Source organism: Diadema antillarum, unplaced genomic scaffold (genome assembly GCF_040938485.1).
Source record: "Diadema antillarum isolate AM-2024a unplaced genomic scaffold, OU_Dant_1.0 scf00000212, whole genome shotgun sequence".
Taxonomy (NCBI): domain Eukaryota; kingdom Metazoa; phylum Echinodermata; class Echinoidea; order Diadematoida; family Diadematidae; genus Diadema; species Diadema antillarum.
The window spans coordinates 703,636-718,773 of record NW_027271101.1 but is presented as its reverse complement, the minus strand read 5'-3'; the positions used below and the strand labels follow the sequence as shown (position 1 = coordinate 718,773).

General features: G+C 39.0%; 1 protein-coding gene across 1 annotated transcript in view; it reads right to left on the bottom strand.

Moving 5' to 3' along the window:
- Positions 1-15,138, bottom strand: part of LOC139724389 (kinesin-like protein KIF1A) — a 94,552-nt gene that overhangs the window by 35,395 nt on the left and 44,019 nt on the right. Inside the window, exons 12-18 of the mRNA XM_071635533.1 lie at positions 8,049-8,128; positions 6,476-6,544; positions 5,413-5,591; positions 4,883-5,029; positions 3,997-4,207; positions 3,259-3,361; positions 2,489-2,672 (exon numbers count right to left, since the gene is read on the bottom strand). Coding sequence (XP_071491634.1) covers positions 2,489-2,672; positions 3,259-3,361; positions 3,997-4,207; positions 4,883-5,029; positions 5,413-5,591; positions 6,476-6,544; positions 8,049-8,128 — 973 coding nt within the window. The remainder of the gene's footprint in view (positions 1-2,488; positions 2,673-3,258; positions 3,362-3,996; positions 4,208-4,882; positions 5,030-5,412; positions 5,592-6,475; positions 6,545-8,048; positions 8,129-15,138) is intronic.

The following is a 15,138-nucleotide window of genomic DNA, read 5'->3' as shown; positions in this document are numbered from 1 at the left end:
CTACATGCATTGGAAACAAAATATAAAAAAAAAAAACATTTACTGTGAATGGAATAGATATTGGCACATGTCAAGACAACGAATTGAGTAAATGAAAAATAATCTTTGAATAGCATCTGTTCAACAGCTGGAGCCTGATCTTGATCTTATGATTAACTTATCTTCGAATAATTGCCGGTTAAATCTCGATTTGGTCACCAACTGTTCAACATGTCTATCTTGTCTGCAGCCTTTTTACACTATCGCCAAGATTTTAACATTTTCCAGAGGAACAAAAAATTAAAGGACAATGGCAAAACATTCTGCAAGACACTGAAGAACTAAATAATTTGGGCTGAGAAACTGAAAATCAAAAAATAAAAGTCATGATATAACAAATAGAAAAGAAAAAGGCAAAAGGGCTCTGACTTCCAATTTGCCAGAAATTTGCAATGTGTGAAGACACTTTTTCACATTTGACATCACAATTTTTGGTCACAAATTTTGCAGCATTTTTTTTTTTAATTTCAATTTCAAGACAAAAATATGCAAGATGCAAACAAAATAGACACATATAACCAGAATTGGTGGAGGATTAAGAAGCACGATGCAAGTTGAAATAATCCCAACGTTCAGCAAATTCTGCAATGGAATAGAAGTGTGCGCAGCTGCAAAAAGAAATGGCACGTTATGGTACTTTGAACGACATTGCTTCATTCTCGCACATTCACACGAATTGAACGGAATCGATTCGAAGCGAAATCAAAGTGCGACCCACAGGCATACCAAATTCTCCCCATTTCATCTAGGTTTCTTGCGATGTGCCATGACTTTTATTTTGTTTTGTTTTCATGAAGTGATAATATGATAAAAGTTTTTAAAGCTATAAGACAATTTGGTAAAACTTCATACTTCCAACACAATTAACAAGAATCCTTTTCTTAATGTACAAAAGGGCAGCTCGTTGTTCATTGAATTCTTTAAAGATGAGATAATTGTGTTCGTCATCACAATTGTTGGATTTCAGATGTCCATCAGTTATTCTTTAATGCTTTACGAGAACACGCTGCTAACAGATAAATAAAGGAATGGGACTATGGAGCTTTAGTGATTTAGATGGTGGTGGGGCAGTGAAATGGTCTAGATGAAATGAGGTGAGCAATTTCACAAGCATTCCGAGAAGCATCAAGCACATCCATCCAGTGGTCATGTGTTAGTCAGCACCACTGCGGCATATCTGTTTCTGGAAAAAAAGAAGAAAAAAAAAGTGCCACAAGGTCGCACGACTCACGTTCTGCGTGTGAAAGATTCTCAGCGAACCGTTCTCTGAGTTTTTGAAAGGTTCGGTGGAAAAGGCCTCATCCCTTCGGTAGAGAAATCTTTGACAGGAGGGTGGAGTTATCACAGAAATTCACCAAAAAGGAACGAAGTGAGTCAAATATATAATGACGATATCATATGTATACCAAAAATGCTGGACAACGGAGGAGGGGGGGGGGGTGAAGTTGTAGAACTGTAGTTAGATATAGTCTGATTAATATCTTAGAATTCCTCTTTCCTTGGGGGAAAGTAATACAATGTATCTACATGTAAGTGTTACTTTGTCTCAGACCAGAATTTTTGGTTGATTTTACAAATGATATCACTAACATATTTTCAGGGTAAAAAACATGCATTTCTGCTAGCTTGCTTATGAAGCAAACATTCAAAAACAGTTTGGCTATTGATGAATAGTATTAACAATTTAGTGTGACTGACTAACCAACTTACCGAACAGTTTCATTTTTTAATCATAGTTGTTATTTTAGTCCCCTATTCAAATACTGAAATAAGTGTGAGTTATCATGTCCACTTCTTACGTCACAGTCTAGAATAAACATTTGTATCTACATTATTTCATATTTCTATCATAACAAACTGTACGAAAAGAGTAGGCAACAGTGTACTTAAATTCAGAATCTGAACATTCACTCTTGGACTGGAATCTTTTGTGATTGGTCGCCTTCATCCCGCTAGATTGCTGGCGTGACGAGCTCTTCTTGAGTAGCTAATTATCACTACTTTTAAATGTAAAATATAAGCAAATTAACAAAATAAACACACACACGCAAACACAAATACACACAGACACACGGACTTTCTCTTGCACAGTGTACACACATACACTGATGCAATATACACCTGGTAGTTGGACACACACACACCAATACAATCACAAACAATTTACACACCAACACATACACTCTCACTCAATAAACCTGACACGCTAACACACACACACATGTACACAAACACACACACCTGCAGAGGCATACCATATGATACAGAAGCCACACCTGCCAAAGTAATTAAATCGTTCAGCTCCTCCTTTTCAAGATGTCATTGCTACTGTACACATGAGAGCTGCCTTTGGTTATGAAAGGGTTTATAGAGAAGGGTCCAGATCCTAAGCAGATAATGGTCGTCTTTATATCACAACGACAAGAATGAAACTTGTGGTGCGACTTACTTGAACTGACAAAAGATGTCCGAGTACTCGGTGGAGATGCCCGAAGCCTGGAGGACGGTCACTCGGAAGGTGAAGGTCGAGCCAATCTTGAGGTGGTCAGCATCGCAGGCGTCAAGAGTGGACAGCGACGTCATGCTCTCCGTGGTACTCATGGCTTCGAAGTCGTGACACTTCTCATCGAGGTCTATGTGTGTGCGTATGTATATACATGTACGTGTATAGGGGGTGGAGAGATAGAGGGCCGAAGGGTTAATATTGCAGAGCTACACATTCATCTGAAGGATTCACTTTCTTCATTTGGGTAAAGTCATTCATTTGTGCGTACTGTATGTACATGTGGTGCACTTCACTTTTAGCCTAATTTGAGGTGCAATTTGTTGGCATTTGGTCAAATCCTACCCCCTCCCTAACTCCCACCCCCCCCCCCCCATGACTTTAGTTTGACAATCAAATTAATGCGTTACTACATGTAGGCAACAGTCCCACATAAAGCCCTTTGCTTTTCCCTTTATGGTAATGGAAATTTGGGATTGCGTGATCCCCAGTCACTGACAGTTGACTTTATAAAATTTGGTCATTTCCTCTTCAAAATGCAGGGTGTGGGGATGGGAAGAATTAATTGAATGTCCCGAAAATCACCAAGAAAGCATAACACATGGAATACAGTACTAAAATTGTTCGAGTTTGTTAGGGAGGGTATTTTTGATGACCATAAAAATGTACAAGAAAATGAAAAAGAGCTATTCATGTTCAAGAAGAGGCACTCTTACCCATGTCAGAGTTCTCTCTCTGACCCTCCACGATACGTAGGTTCTCCTCCGACATGTTGGAACGGCTCATCACCTTGTTTATGACGGAAGTGTTTCTCTTCAGCTGGTGGAACGAAAAGGAAAACAAGAATATGGAGAAAATAAGGATACCTTCCTATCAAATTGGTGAAGTGGGAATATAGTAAAAGGAAAAGAAAAAGAAAAAACTCCCTTAACCCATTGAGGACGGTTTGATTTTGCTACAACACCCGTTTCCCATAGACATTTGCCCGAGTATACTCGGGACTCGTCCTCAATGGGTTAATCACACTAGTTTACTATCTCTGATATATTTCCTCTTCTTTAATTTATATGCCTCCAAATATTTATTGATATAGTTTCTTTCCGTCTTCTTCCTGTCCATTTTGGTTGCATGTCTGTTCTCATATCATTTCAATATCCTCTTTCCATGCATTTTTCTCCTCATTTCCTCTTCCAACCTTTCCACTCCATTCTTGGTTCCCCCCCCCCCACTTCCCCCCCCCTTCTTCCATCTTCACCCCTTTCTTCCATTCCTCCTTTACTTCCTTCTCTCACATCCAACAGTTTTAACCCTCCTGGGGGCACTCCCATCGACTTTTGACCAACCCAAGCCGAGACACCGTGGACATCGTTACGAAAGCTTCGTGACATCGTGTAGCAGCAGACCTCACATGCGAGAGGAAGAAGAACATGAAGAACCAGCTCCCCAATGCTCACCTTTCGATTGAAGTACTCGTCGTCGTTGAACTGAATCTTGGCCATGCCCGACTGCCTGATCCCCGACCCGTAGTCTGGGGTCTCGTCATCCGGTAGGACGTGCTGAACGGCGATGCGGAGGTACCCCTTGACGTCTCCTTTCTCGTTGACGATGGCGACGCGATGGACCAGGGGTACCGGATGCAACAGGTTACTCATGTACACAAAGGATCTGGGAATATCAAAAGTTGTTTTTTTTTTCAAATTGTCATATATTTTGTAATCAACTCAATTGACAAAGACGATGTTATGAATGGTAATATTGGTAGCTGAAGTAGAAGTCATAGAAGAAGTAGTACCAGTGGAAGTAATGATCCCTGTTATGGTAACAATTATATCAATAATAATGATGATGACAATGATATGATATGAATTGATCATTACAGCTGTCTGGTTGATAAGAACGATGAATATTACAAATGCCATATCAAATTTCAGGAAACCACAAGGCATCAGTGTCACATATTCGACCTTGCAGGCCCACCAACACACACACACACACACACACACATCTACAATGTTGAATCAGGGAGGCTCCAAAGAGGAAGCAGCAAAATACATGTATTTGTGTGTGACATAAATCTCTACTATACACATGTACATGCACATGTACATGTAGGTAATGATAATTCCCATATAACAGACTCCAAAGCTTTCATATTCACTTGTCAGGACATGAAAGAGATATTGAAGTTTTCAGGGGGTCTCAAGCAGAATGCGGGAGACTTGGCAACTCTGTTCCTTGCAAAACTGACACAGAAAATGTCATGGGTAGGGCAGGATAGGTTGAAGCGAGAAGGGGAGCTTCGAATTCTGACACAGAAGAAACAACAGTGGAACAACTCACCTGCCAACGAGTCGGAACCAAGGGAAGCGATCGTAGAACGGATCCCGGCACGTGACGCTGTTCTCAAAGCTCATGTTGCCGTCGGGGCTAGTGGGCGTGGCATCGGCTGCATTGTCATACATCTCTCTCATCAGCTCCAGCCGTTTCCTGGGCGACAACATTGCACAGCGTCAAATCACAATTCTGTTTCATTTTGATGACCTCTTTGGCACTGTGAAGACTTTTACACTTTTCAGTACACGTCCAAGATATGACCGTACGTAAGCCAAACATGCAAGAATACAACTCCAGGCAAAAGCTTGTAGAAGTAGTGAGCCCAAGCTACGTTTCTATTTTATAAAGCAGCTTTCTGCAAGTACATATGACAAAGTACAATGTACCCTGCTTATTTATTGCTCATGTGGACATCTTTTTACTTTTATTCACATCGCATGTATATTATGTGCTATGGATCATGTTGGAGATGGAGGGGGAAAAAAAAAGTGAACTTGAATGACTCAATGAATATTCATGAGTGGACGTGGTCTTACTGTAGCTTCTCCAGGGTCCAGTAGTGGGTGGCGCCGTTCTTCTTGTCCTGAACCTCCACAGCGACCACGGTGCGAGGGAAGGGCCTCTCCATAATCTCCTGGCTCTCACTGCTGGGGACCAGCTCGGTAGGGAGGGGCGAGTACAGGGTGTCCGACAGCAACACAAACTGGAACTCCACCTGGTGTGTGTAGGAGGATTCAATGTATAGGCGTACAAAATGGTATACAGTGTCAACCTTATATGCATGTAAAATGTACATACCACATACGAAATACACACATGCATACAATGTAAATACAGTTCGACACTGTTGTCCGGCCATGTTGGGACCGGCGTCTGTCCACATAATTGAGCAATTTGGCCGGATATGAGAGAAGCAATGTTTATGTACATGTACATGTACATTAATGTACATCCAGTTGCAACCTAATAGTAGACATTGTCCATTTTTTGTTACAGAAACTGAAATATTTCAATGTAATGTTCATAACATGTTTCTTCTGGGAATATTGTACGCAAATCGTGCAAGTCTTGTAGCAGTTTTAAATGAGTTTGAAAACTTTTTTTTTAAAATCTCACTTCATGACCACATCCAGATAAGAGAGAAATCTGAAGAAGAGATGGCCAAATAATCAAGGTTGGACTGTACATTCCTTCATGTAGCATATCGTCGCTGGGGCGACAAGACCTCGTATATCTATAAAATGTCAAATGTTCAGGAGAGCCAAAAAACATGGCGGCCAAAGCACTAGAGCGAATGGGAAAGTCTTTCCTATGACATGCCGTGGTGGCTTCATTTTTGGACTAAGACAGTTGTTATTTGGACAGGACATCACTTAACCCATTATTTGACCACTAATCCAAAAAAGTCATTTTCACCAAAATTTCAGATACAAGGTCTTGTCACCCCAGTGACGATATATAATATGTAAAATGTATTTACTGTAAAATAGGCATACATAATATATCTCAAAACTCAGAACTAAAAACAAATATCGTCAAATTACAATGCTTGTACATGGCACTGGATTTGTGAAAACCCAGAGAAGTGATGATTTTTACCTTTTTCTTCAATTCCACGCTGATTGCATTGGCTTCCTTGAGGAAGATGGCATTACCCCACAGGTCATCCTGGAAGATGGGTTGGCAGGACATCAGAAGGAAAGAAAGACAATTAAACATGAGTCGACTAAGGTTGCGTTCGAGCACTCTCCTAAAGCAAACTGAACCGTAACTGTACCTGCGCCAGAGGAGCACTTGAATGCTCCTAAAGTGTACCATACCATACTGTACCGAGCCAAAAGTGGACCACTTCCCGATGTGCCTCAAAAGGGTACGAAAAGCATACCAAAAGTTCGCATGTGAAGAATGCGCATAACATGCACGTACACATCATAATGCAAAGAGTTTATTCTCTTTGTTCGGAACATCTGTACGTACAATGTAATTCAAACGCACCAGGTGAATGACCCTCTTGCTACAAAATGTGTGACCCCCTCTAAAAATAACTCATGAGGTACGCTTTCTCAACAGAGTACTCAGACACTCCAAATCTGGCATACTGTACAGTATGGTACAATATAACTCTTTAGTTCACTTTGGTTCACTTTGGAGTGCTCGAGCACATCCTAATATATGGGCTTAGCTGCTTTTTATGCCATATTGTGTGTGTGGATATTTGGTTACATAATGAGCACAGAGAAAAATCAGTCTCGTTGCTATGGTGACATGGTCGCCTGCAATTATACTCAACAATGGCTGAAAGCAATCAATTTCAGTCACACCAGGATTTCTTTATCAGACTTGTGATCAAGATTTATGCCTTGGACAATAATTGCTGCTACCATGGCAGCCGTCAATTAGCTCAAACATTATCAATGTAGCTGTTAACATACTACTTGCAGACGCACAAATTGCACATATTTTAAAATACATACTTGTAGTGTGCTATTATAGTTGTCTGTGCATGTTCACAGTCAAACAGACCGAGATCCTCAGCCAACAATCTACCTATCTAGTATGTACCCACTTTTATCTATCTCCCTTTCTATCTATCTATCCGTCTATCTATCTATCTATCTATCCGTCTATCTATCTATCTATCTATCTATCTATCTATCTATCAATCTATCTGTCTATATATCTATCTATCTATCTATCTATCTATCTATCAATCTATCTATTTATCCATTTTCTATGTTAATATCCATTTATCCATCTATCATCGATCTATCTATAATCTACATTGTATCTACCCTGTATCTATCTACCTACCTACAAAATGTGTACTGTATATACCTGTCTACCTCTGTATATCTGCATCCATCTACCTATTTACAACTACCCACCTATCTACAGTATCTATCTATCTATCTATCTATCTATCTATCTATCAATATTTATATCTATCTATTATCTATCTATCTCGCTATCTATCTATACCTATCTATCTAATAATATTCTATTTATCTATTATCTATCTATCTAATCTATGTATGTATGTATGTATGTATGTATGTATGTATGTATGTATCTATCTATCTATCTATCTGTCTGCATCTCTCTCTTACATCCAGTTGTCATCCAGTAACCTTTGAGCCCGTAACCTTTGGACCCTATGGAGCCCACAACTCACCCGGATAGAAGTGAAACGGTAGTGTCTCCATTTTCTCCACACCCATGTAGCCAGTTGATATTCTCTTGCTGTCCACTGACCTGTGATTAAAGAAGAAAGAAAAAAAGGAGAAAAATATGATGAAATATCTAAAAATCTTCTTGAGAACACTGCACACTTTGATATACCAATTGTGCTTTTTACACAGTAAAGTGCACACTTTACAAGTGATAACATTCACCTATTATATTGCTTGTCAACAAACAAACAAACTGCTAGAAGTGCTATCAGTCTTGTGAAACATACAGTTGTACTGTCAAACTTATATCATATGATATATGATATGTATCTATCACGTATATGAAGAGAGAAAGCAAGGCATTCCTATTTCTAATCATTCTACTAATCTAAATTTAGATACTGGAATGGATTATTTCTCCCCATCCAAGTGATTTCTACTTTCCTTTAAACTTCTTTCTCTTATAAATCTCTGCATGTATGCAGAGAGTTTGCTTTCTTGCTTCCAGCACTCGTATGGGAAGAAACTCGCATATCAATACTCTGCTTTGCCTTGTTCTCCATCGTAAAAGTGATCACCAGTAATAACATGTCATTGCAATAAAATAGCTCCTTCAATTGATATTCTTAGCTTTCAACATTCTGAGAATATTGCACAGATTAAATCATGTATGAAAAGAAAATCTTACAATTCACATAAGGACATACTTTCTTTATAGCAACACTCATACAACACACAAATTATATTATGCTTGGAAAAAAATATAAGAAAATGTAATTTACGTCTTGAAATCCTCGTATTTTGGCAAACACAACTTTGTGGTTTATGATCTTTATCTTCAAGGGAGACAGAAAGAAGTTATGACTGTGAGGAAGATGCTAGTATGAAGAAATAATGCATACTGAAGTTTTTATTCTCAATTTCATCCAGCTTTGTTGATTTGATTAGTGGTTTTAAAAGTCTTCCCCCAAAGTCAAGATAGAATTATATTCTCATTTAAAATTGAGTGTTAGACTTGACAACATCTACTGGGAAGAATTTAAGTCAACATCAAAGATATATTAAATGAAAAAAAATGGGGAAGATTAATAGTCAAGTTGCAGTTATCGAGGAGCAAAACAACAGAAGGCAAGAAAAAGAGAAAACGGAGCAACCAACTTACCTTCTCCCACTTCACCAACTCTCACACTTTTTCTTGACTGCCGGACTTACATTTTCATTCACAAGCAAATTGGTTTGTTACCATGGAAACTGAGATGACAAGCTGGATGCTCCCCTTTCTTTCTTTTTTTTTTGTCTGATTTGCTCCCGATAACTGAAAACTTGGAACCTTGGTTCGCTCTCAAGAACATTAAAGACTACCACAAAAAAACTTCAACATTTTCCCTCAATCTTAAAATCCGATTTTCAAAATTTGATCATGGGATAACTCTCATTTAAATCAGATCTGCAAATTATGGACCACTAATGAGTGGAAGGCACTTATGGAAACATCTTCATACGAGTGAAGTGGACACTGTACAGTTGCATTTCAATACATGAACACCAGACAGTCTACTGTCTACATCTACTTGTACTGAGCAGCTACAACAGTGCAGAACTACATGGTTTCATGCACAAGCATGGATTAAAGTTCATCTGCGTGAAAGAATGTCTTCCCAATGCTAGAAAGATTACAGAAGACACACTCACTAAGCAAGATAGGTACACATTTAATCTTTCTTTTTTAGTATATATTTCCAACAAATTGTTTGGAAAAGGCACTTGGAAAGAGAATATGATATAACAGTAGTCTCCAGGCTACACAGTCTTTATTAGCTTTAAGCACAGGTTTAGAAAAAAGAAGATATTGTAGAGGAAACTCAATATAGGAAGGCTCTTCTGACAATGGAAATTTTATTCCACCTTATGAATTGATTTGTTGTCTTGGGAGCTATTTTGAGCTATTTTGACTTCATTTGACTGGGTCCAAAGTAAAGAGCTTGTTATATCAGGCATTTTGTTACATCAGATGTCTTCATATTGAGTTTCCACTGTACATAGCAGCCTGTTAAAAATGTTATATTGGTACACACATCTATGATTATTAGACTGATGAAATATGAGTCATGAGGCATAGCAATAGGAGCTTTTAGATACACACCACTGAAAATGATTAGTTACCAAGAAGTTAGTTACAACACAGTCAAAGTGAAAACACTAATGAAAGCTTGTGTCAGAACATGAGGTAGATATTTTGGAAGAACAAACATATGAATATATATACTTTACATTTACGTTCAGTATAATGATGTCATAATTCACTTGAGAAAAGTATTATACAACTGAAGTCATATTTTATTGCTGTTTCTTCAAAAGCATTTTTCCTCCTCTAGCAAGTATGTTACAGATCTTTGACAAATGTGCAATCTGTGCAGACGATATCACTTATATTCTGTTTCTGCCTCATTAACCCAGTAGAGCTGGGACATCATGGAGTGGGCAGGCTGGCCCGACTTGGATATAATTATTTGAGAATCCTTGTAACAAATTGTGAACAGCTTTTATCACTGATCCTTCTGTTAGTACACACACAGTCAAAGAATCTTGACTAGAGTCAAACATCATCGATGAGCTTATAATGCTTTGATGCACAAATTCGCTGTTGGGCAATTCTTCTCTAGCAGGCCTGCCACTAGTCATAGTTTTTGAATAAACCCAGAAGGGTAGTGAGTGAAAATCGATTTAATTTGGCCACCCATGTCCCCCATGCTACCAGATTTTTAAACAATATTACAAGACTCTCTGAATTTGATGAAGTGGTATTAACATTTTCCAAAACACACAGCATGAGAAAGAAAGTGAGGGAGGGGGTAGGGATTGAGAGGGGGAGAGGGAGAGCAAAAAGAAAAAAACACCAACAGGGAGGGAGAAGAGGGCTTTTCAAGATTTTTTCCGTTTGCTAGTTGGTTGTAAAAGAGAATCTTGCAATCACTCTTAGTTAAAGTAATAATGCCCGCCAAGGCAGGGGTGATTCCAGGATTCTCGCTCACTGCGATGCAGGCTAAAGACAACCATAATGCTAATGGCTTGCCATCTAGCATCTGCGGCGAGGCGTACTGACGCCAGTTAATGTCTGACATCGCATGGTTGTAGAGGTCTGTCCGTATACAGCGTACGTGGCAGGAATAAATGCATATCTTACTCCATCTCAGAATGGATGCAAGAAATATTTCTTGCTTGTATCTTCTCACCACTGGAGTATAACCCAATGTTCAGCACCTAAAAGAATTCATTACAGAATTTTGTAAAGCAAGCTCATACCACCACAGGTAAAGCATTCTGCATAACAAAGTGTTAAACTATTAGAGTACTCCGCTGATGAAGGCTGCAGCGTTGACAGCTGAAAATATCTTGTATTGAAATCAAAAGTTTTATATCAAAAGTGTCAAACTGTTGGCCTGACCCTCAGCCTTAATGGAATTAAGAACTGGCCACTCGCATCACAGATGTGACATGTATCTCAGAAATATGATCCAACTAATGTCTGAATGAAGAAGCTTGTCAAGAGATGCTTAATTATCTATGCCTCAATGCTTTAACTACTACTTGATATTGTCATTTCAGCATGTTTTCCATCCAAGCAGGTGGCAAAATCATAAACCACTCCTTCCCAAAATGTAGACAAGGGAGGGCGGTATAGGAAAGGGAGAATGGAATAATGGTATCAAAGGAAGGCTTAACCCATTGAGGACGGACTGATTTTGCTACAACATGCATTCCCCATAGACCCCTGCCCGAGTATACTCGGAACTCATCCTCAACGGGTTAATAATGAGTGTCAAAGATATTAGAGCAAGGGAGAGATGACTGATGAATGAGGTATATGAAAAACAGAGAGATATAAGACATGTGCTAGGGAAAGGGTGAGAGAGAAAGAGCGATAGGAAGGGACCAGGACATGCATCAAAGAAAGGATGAGAAAGGGACAGGCAGGTGTGAGGAAGGAAGGTGGTATAAGGGAGGGGTAAGGGACAAGCCAGGCAAGCACATGGGAGGGATGCCAGGCATTATGTTAAAGAAGACGCCAGACACGTACATGAAGAAGGGGTAAGGGAGAAATGGAGGAGACATAATGAGATACAATGGATGGATAAGGGAGGGGCTAGAAGGAGGTATCATATACAAATATGCTTTAATAAGAGAAGAGGATGGTATAGGAAGCAAAGGGAGATACAGGTATATAAGAGGACTAAAGGAGTGGTAAAAGAGACAGAGGGCAAGACACATAGGAGTATAAGTGGAGCTATAAGAGATTCATCAGGAGATATATAGGAGGCATATGACAATGTAAAGGAGGAGAAAGGGAAGTATAATGGGGCATATGGAGAAGTATAAGACAGATATGGGTGGGCAACGGGAGCATAGGAGACATATAAGAGGTTGACTGTAGGGATAAAAGGAGCATAAGGTTTCTGCCAAATGTATACAGGCATAGGAGATAGGAGGGATAAAAGATGTACAAAGATATATTTTTTTAAAGGCTAAGAGAGGGGTGAATGAGACGTAGGACAGATACATTGTATATGAAGAGACATAAGACATATAAGAGATATATATGAGGAATAAAGGGCACAAAAGGGTCATAAAGAAACATATGAATAACTATAGAGTGTAGGATTAATAAGATGGATAAAGGTAAGAATATAGGAAACCAGAATGCCATGGTAAGTAAAATGACATAAGTGAGAGATTAAGAAGTGGTATTATGGGGATTTCTGGGGGAGAAAAGAAAATATATCAAAAGAGCAAGGAGGGATAAAAAGGAACAATGCAAACACGGTGATACTGTGAAAAGTAAATGTACATTATAAAGCTTCATTAAAATCAGGACTTGATAAGCTCCAAAATCTACTGAATGCAAAGGCAGTAGTCAGCATGTAGGAACATCATGGACATAGGTTCAACCAGTGAGCAAGTTCTTAACCCATGGCATCTTAGATATGACTCCTCCCTGCAGAGTTAATATATAGCATGCCAAGTTCCATATGCAATGGTTTAAATAAACAAGGCATGATCAGTGTTTCCCATAGTTACAGTAACATTGGCTGTGAGGTTTAAATGGATGTACCGACAAGAATGGGATCTAACTTTCTCATGGGAAGGGGGAGGGGTTCAAGAAAACTCCAACTTTAGCATGGGGAAAACTATCCCATCAAAATGAAGCTTGTCTAGAAAGTATATTCATGCATTGGACAGAGAATGCAAGCATATTCTTGTGTTTGAAAGCCTTTCAAAGTATGGGGTTGGTTGGTCTATTTGAACCCTATGATTATTCTCTATCAAAACGATTCTCATGTTGCGTAATCCACCGGGTAATTTCCCCGTTCAACCCTTTCACTACATCCTTTATCTCTGTGCATGCATATATTCTGTTGTCTTTTGTTTAGAAACATACATACACATGAAAATAAAAACTGTTAGAACTGACATCATACATTATGTTTGTGTACATACAATGTGTGTGCACAAAAATGCATGTGTAGACTTTCATATATTTTTTTTCCTCATTTCGGCTGTGGTTATGGATTAATATGGCATGGTGACAAGACAACACACACTTCGTTAATCGAACACAACTGCAAACATAATGTCAGTATAATAGGAAAGGCCTGCTCTACCAGAGGAACATGAATCAATACATCACATGATGGGTACCATGGAAATGCTTTCACTGATTATGAATATTCATGAGCGAGAACAGGACACATGATATAAGACAGATCACAGAGCCCTGTATACACATGCATAGTGCTTTTCAAATCATTTTTTTTCTTCTCCCTCACTCTCTCTCTCTCCAGGTTTTTGTTGTAGCTTAGCAACATGTCAAGCAGAATGCTACGCAGGTTAAATAGCATATTTGCCGTTACATGAGAAAGTCACAAAGTTTTCTGCGGTAAAGACATACAACAGGGTAACTACACGTCTAACAGACACAAAGGAGCATCTAGCCATTCTGTTGGCTTTCGAAATTTAAAGGGAAACATCCAGCCTCACATAACAGTTTCCACAGTTGATTTTGACCAGAAAAAAAAAAAGGACGAAAAACACCAATATTGCATGAATGATGGCGCTGTTTCTGTTCCGGATCTCTTCATCTCAGCATCTCCCGGTTCGGTCACGTTGTCCTTGCCTGTCCCTCGCTCCATCATTACTCCGTCGTCCCATCTTCTTCTCTTGCTCTCGCAGAAACACCAGCACAACTTACATGTAACATAATATACGCAAAACTAATAAGTACACCCTGCAAATCATGCAATTAGGATGTGAGGCACTGATTACAAATTTACATTTTATGATAAAACAAAATTTAAAATTCATACCTCCCTAGTTGCTACAGGTTATGAAAGAGTTTGATTTGATATATCAATACACAGAAAAAAAGAATGGCATGAAATGCTTAAGAGCTCCTACTACTGTGTTGTGTATGTGTGTAAAATGGAGGGTGTGCACATATTTTCAAGTTTATCTGTGCTGAAGCACAAAATCAAATCTGTTTTGTCTTTATCCATGAAATATCCACCACTTTATACGATAACTCATCCCACACATTTCTTCTTTTTCAATGGATTAACATGAAATCAAAAACTTGAGTCATTCTGGCTGGCCTCTTTCTACCCAGATAAGAATCTTTATACATCGGGGTCAAGCACCTGTGGAGAATACAGGGCCAGGGGAAGCTGTGGCAAGACTCTTTGACCGGAGAGTGCAGGTATTGAATGTGTATTCCTTGTGGGATTGACTTTACCCTAGGCAGAATGGTCTAAAAAAGAAACAACTAGCCACCATTCAGTTTGGCTGGGTATATTTTCTTTTCATAAGAGAGCAGTCCGCATTTTCTCTTGTACATTTGAGCATGGTCTATTTCGCTTGTGTTTTTTTTTTCTTCTTATTCTTCTACTTCTTTCACTTTACAAAGAGCTTGGATTAACAGAGGTTATATTGCATTCCTGAAATTCTTTCCTCCTTCATTCAAACAAAACCCAATCTCCCCCACAGCTCCACTGAGGCCAAGCAGCACAAGGTTCAGTTGTTAATTTGCAAACTTACGGC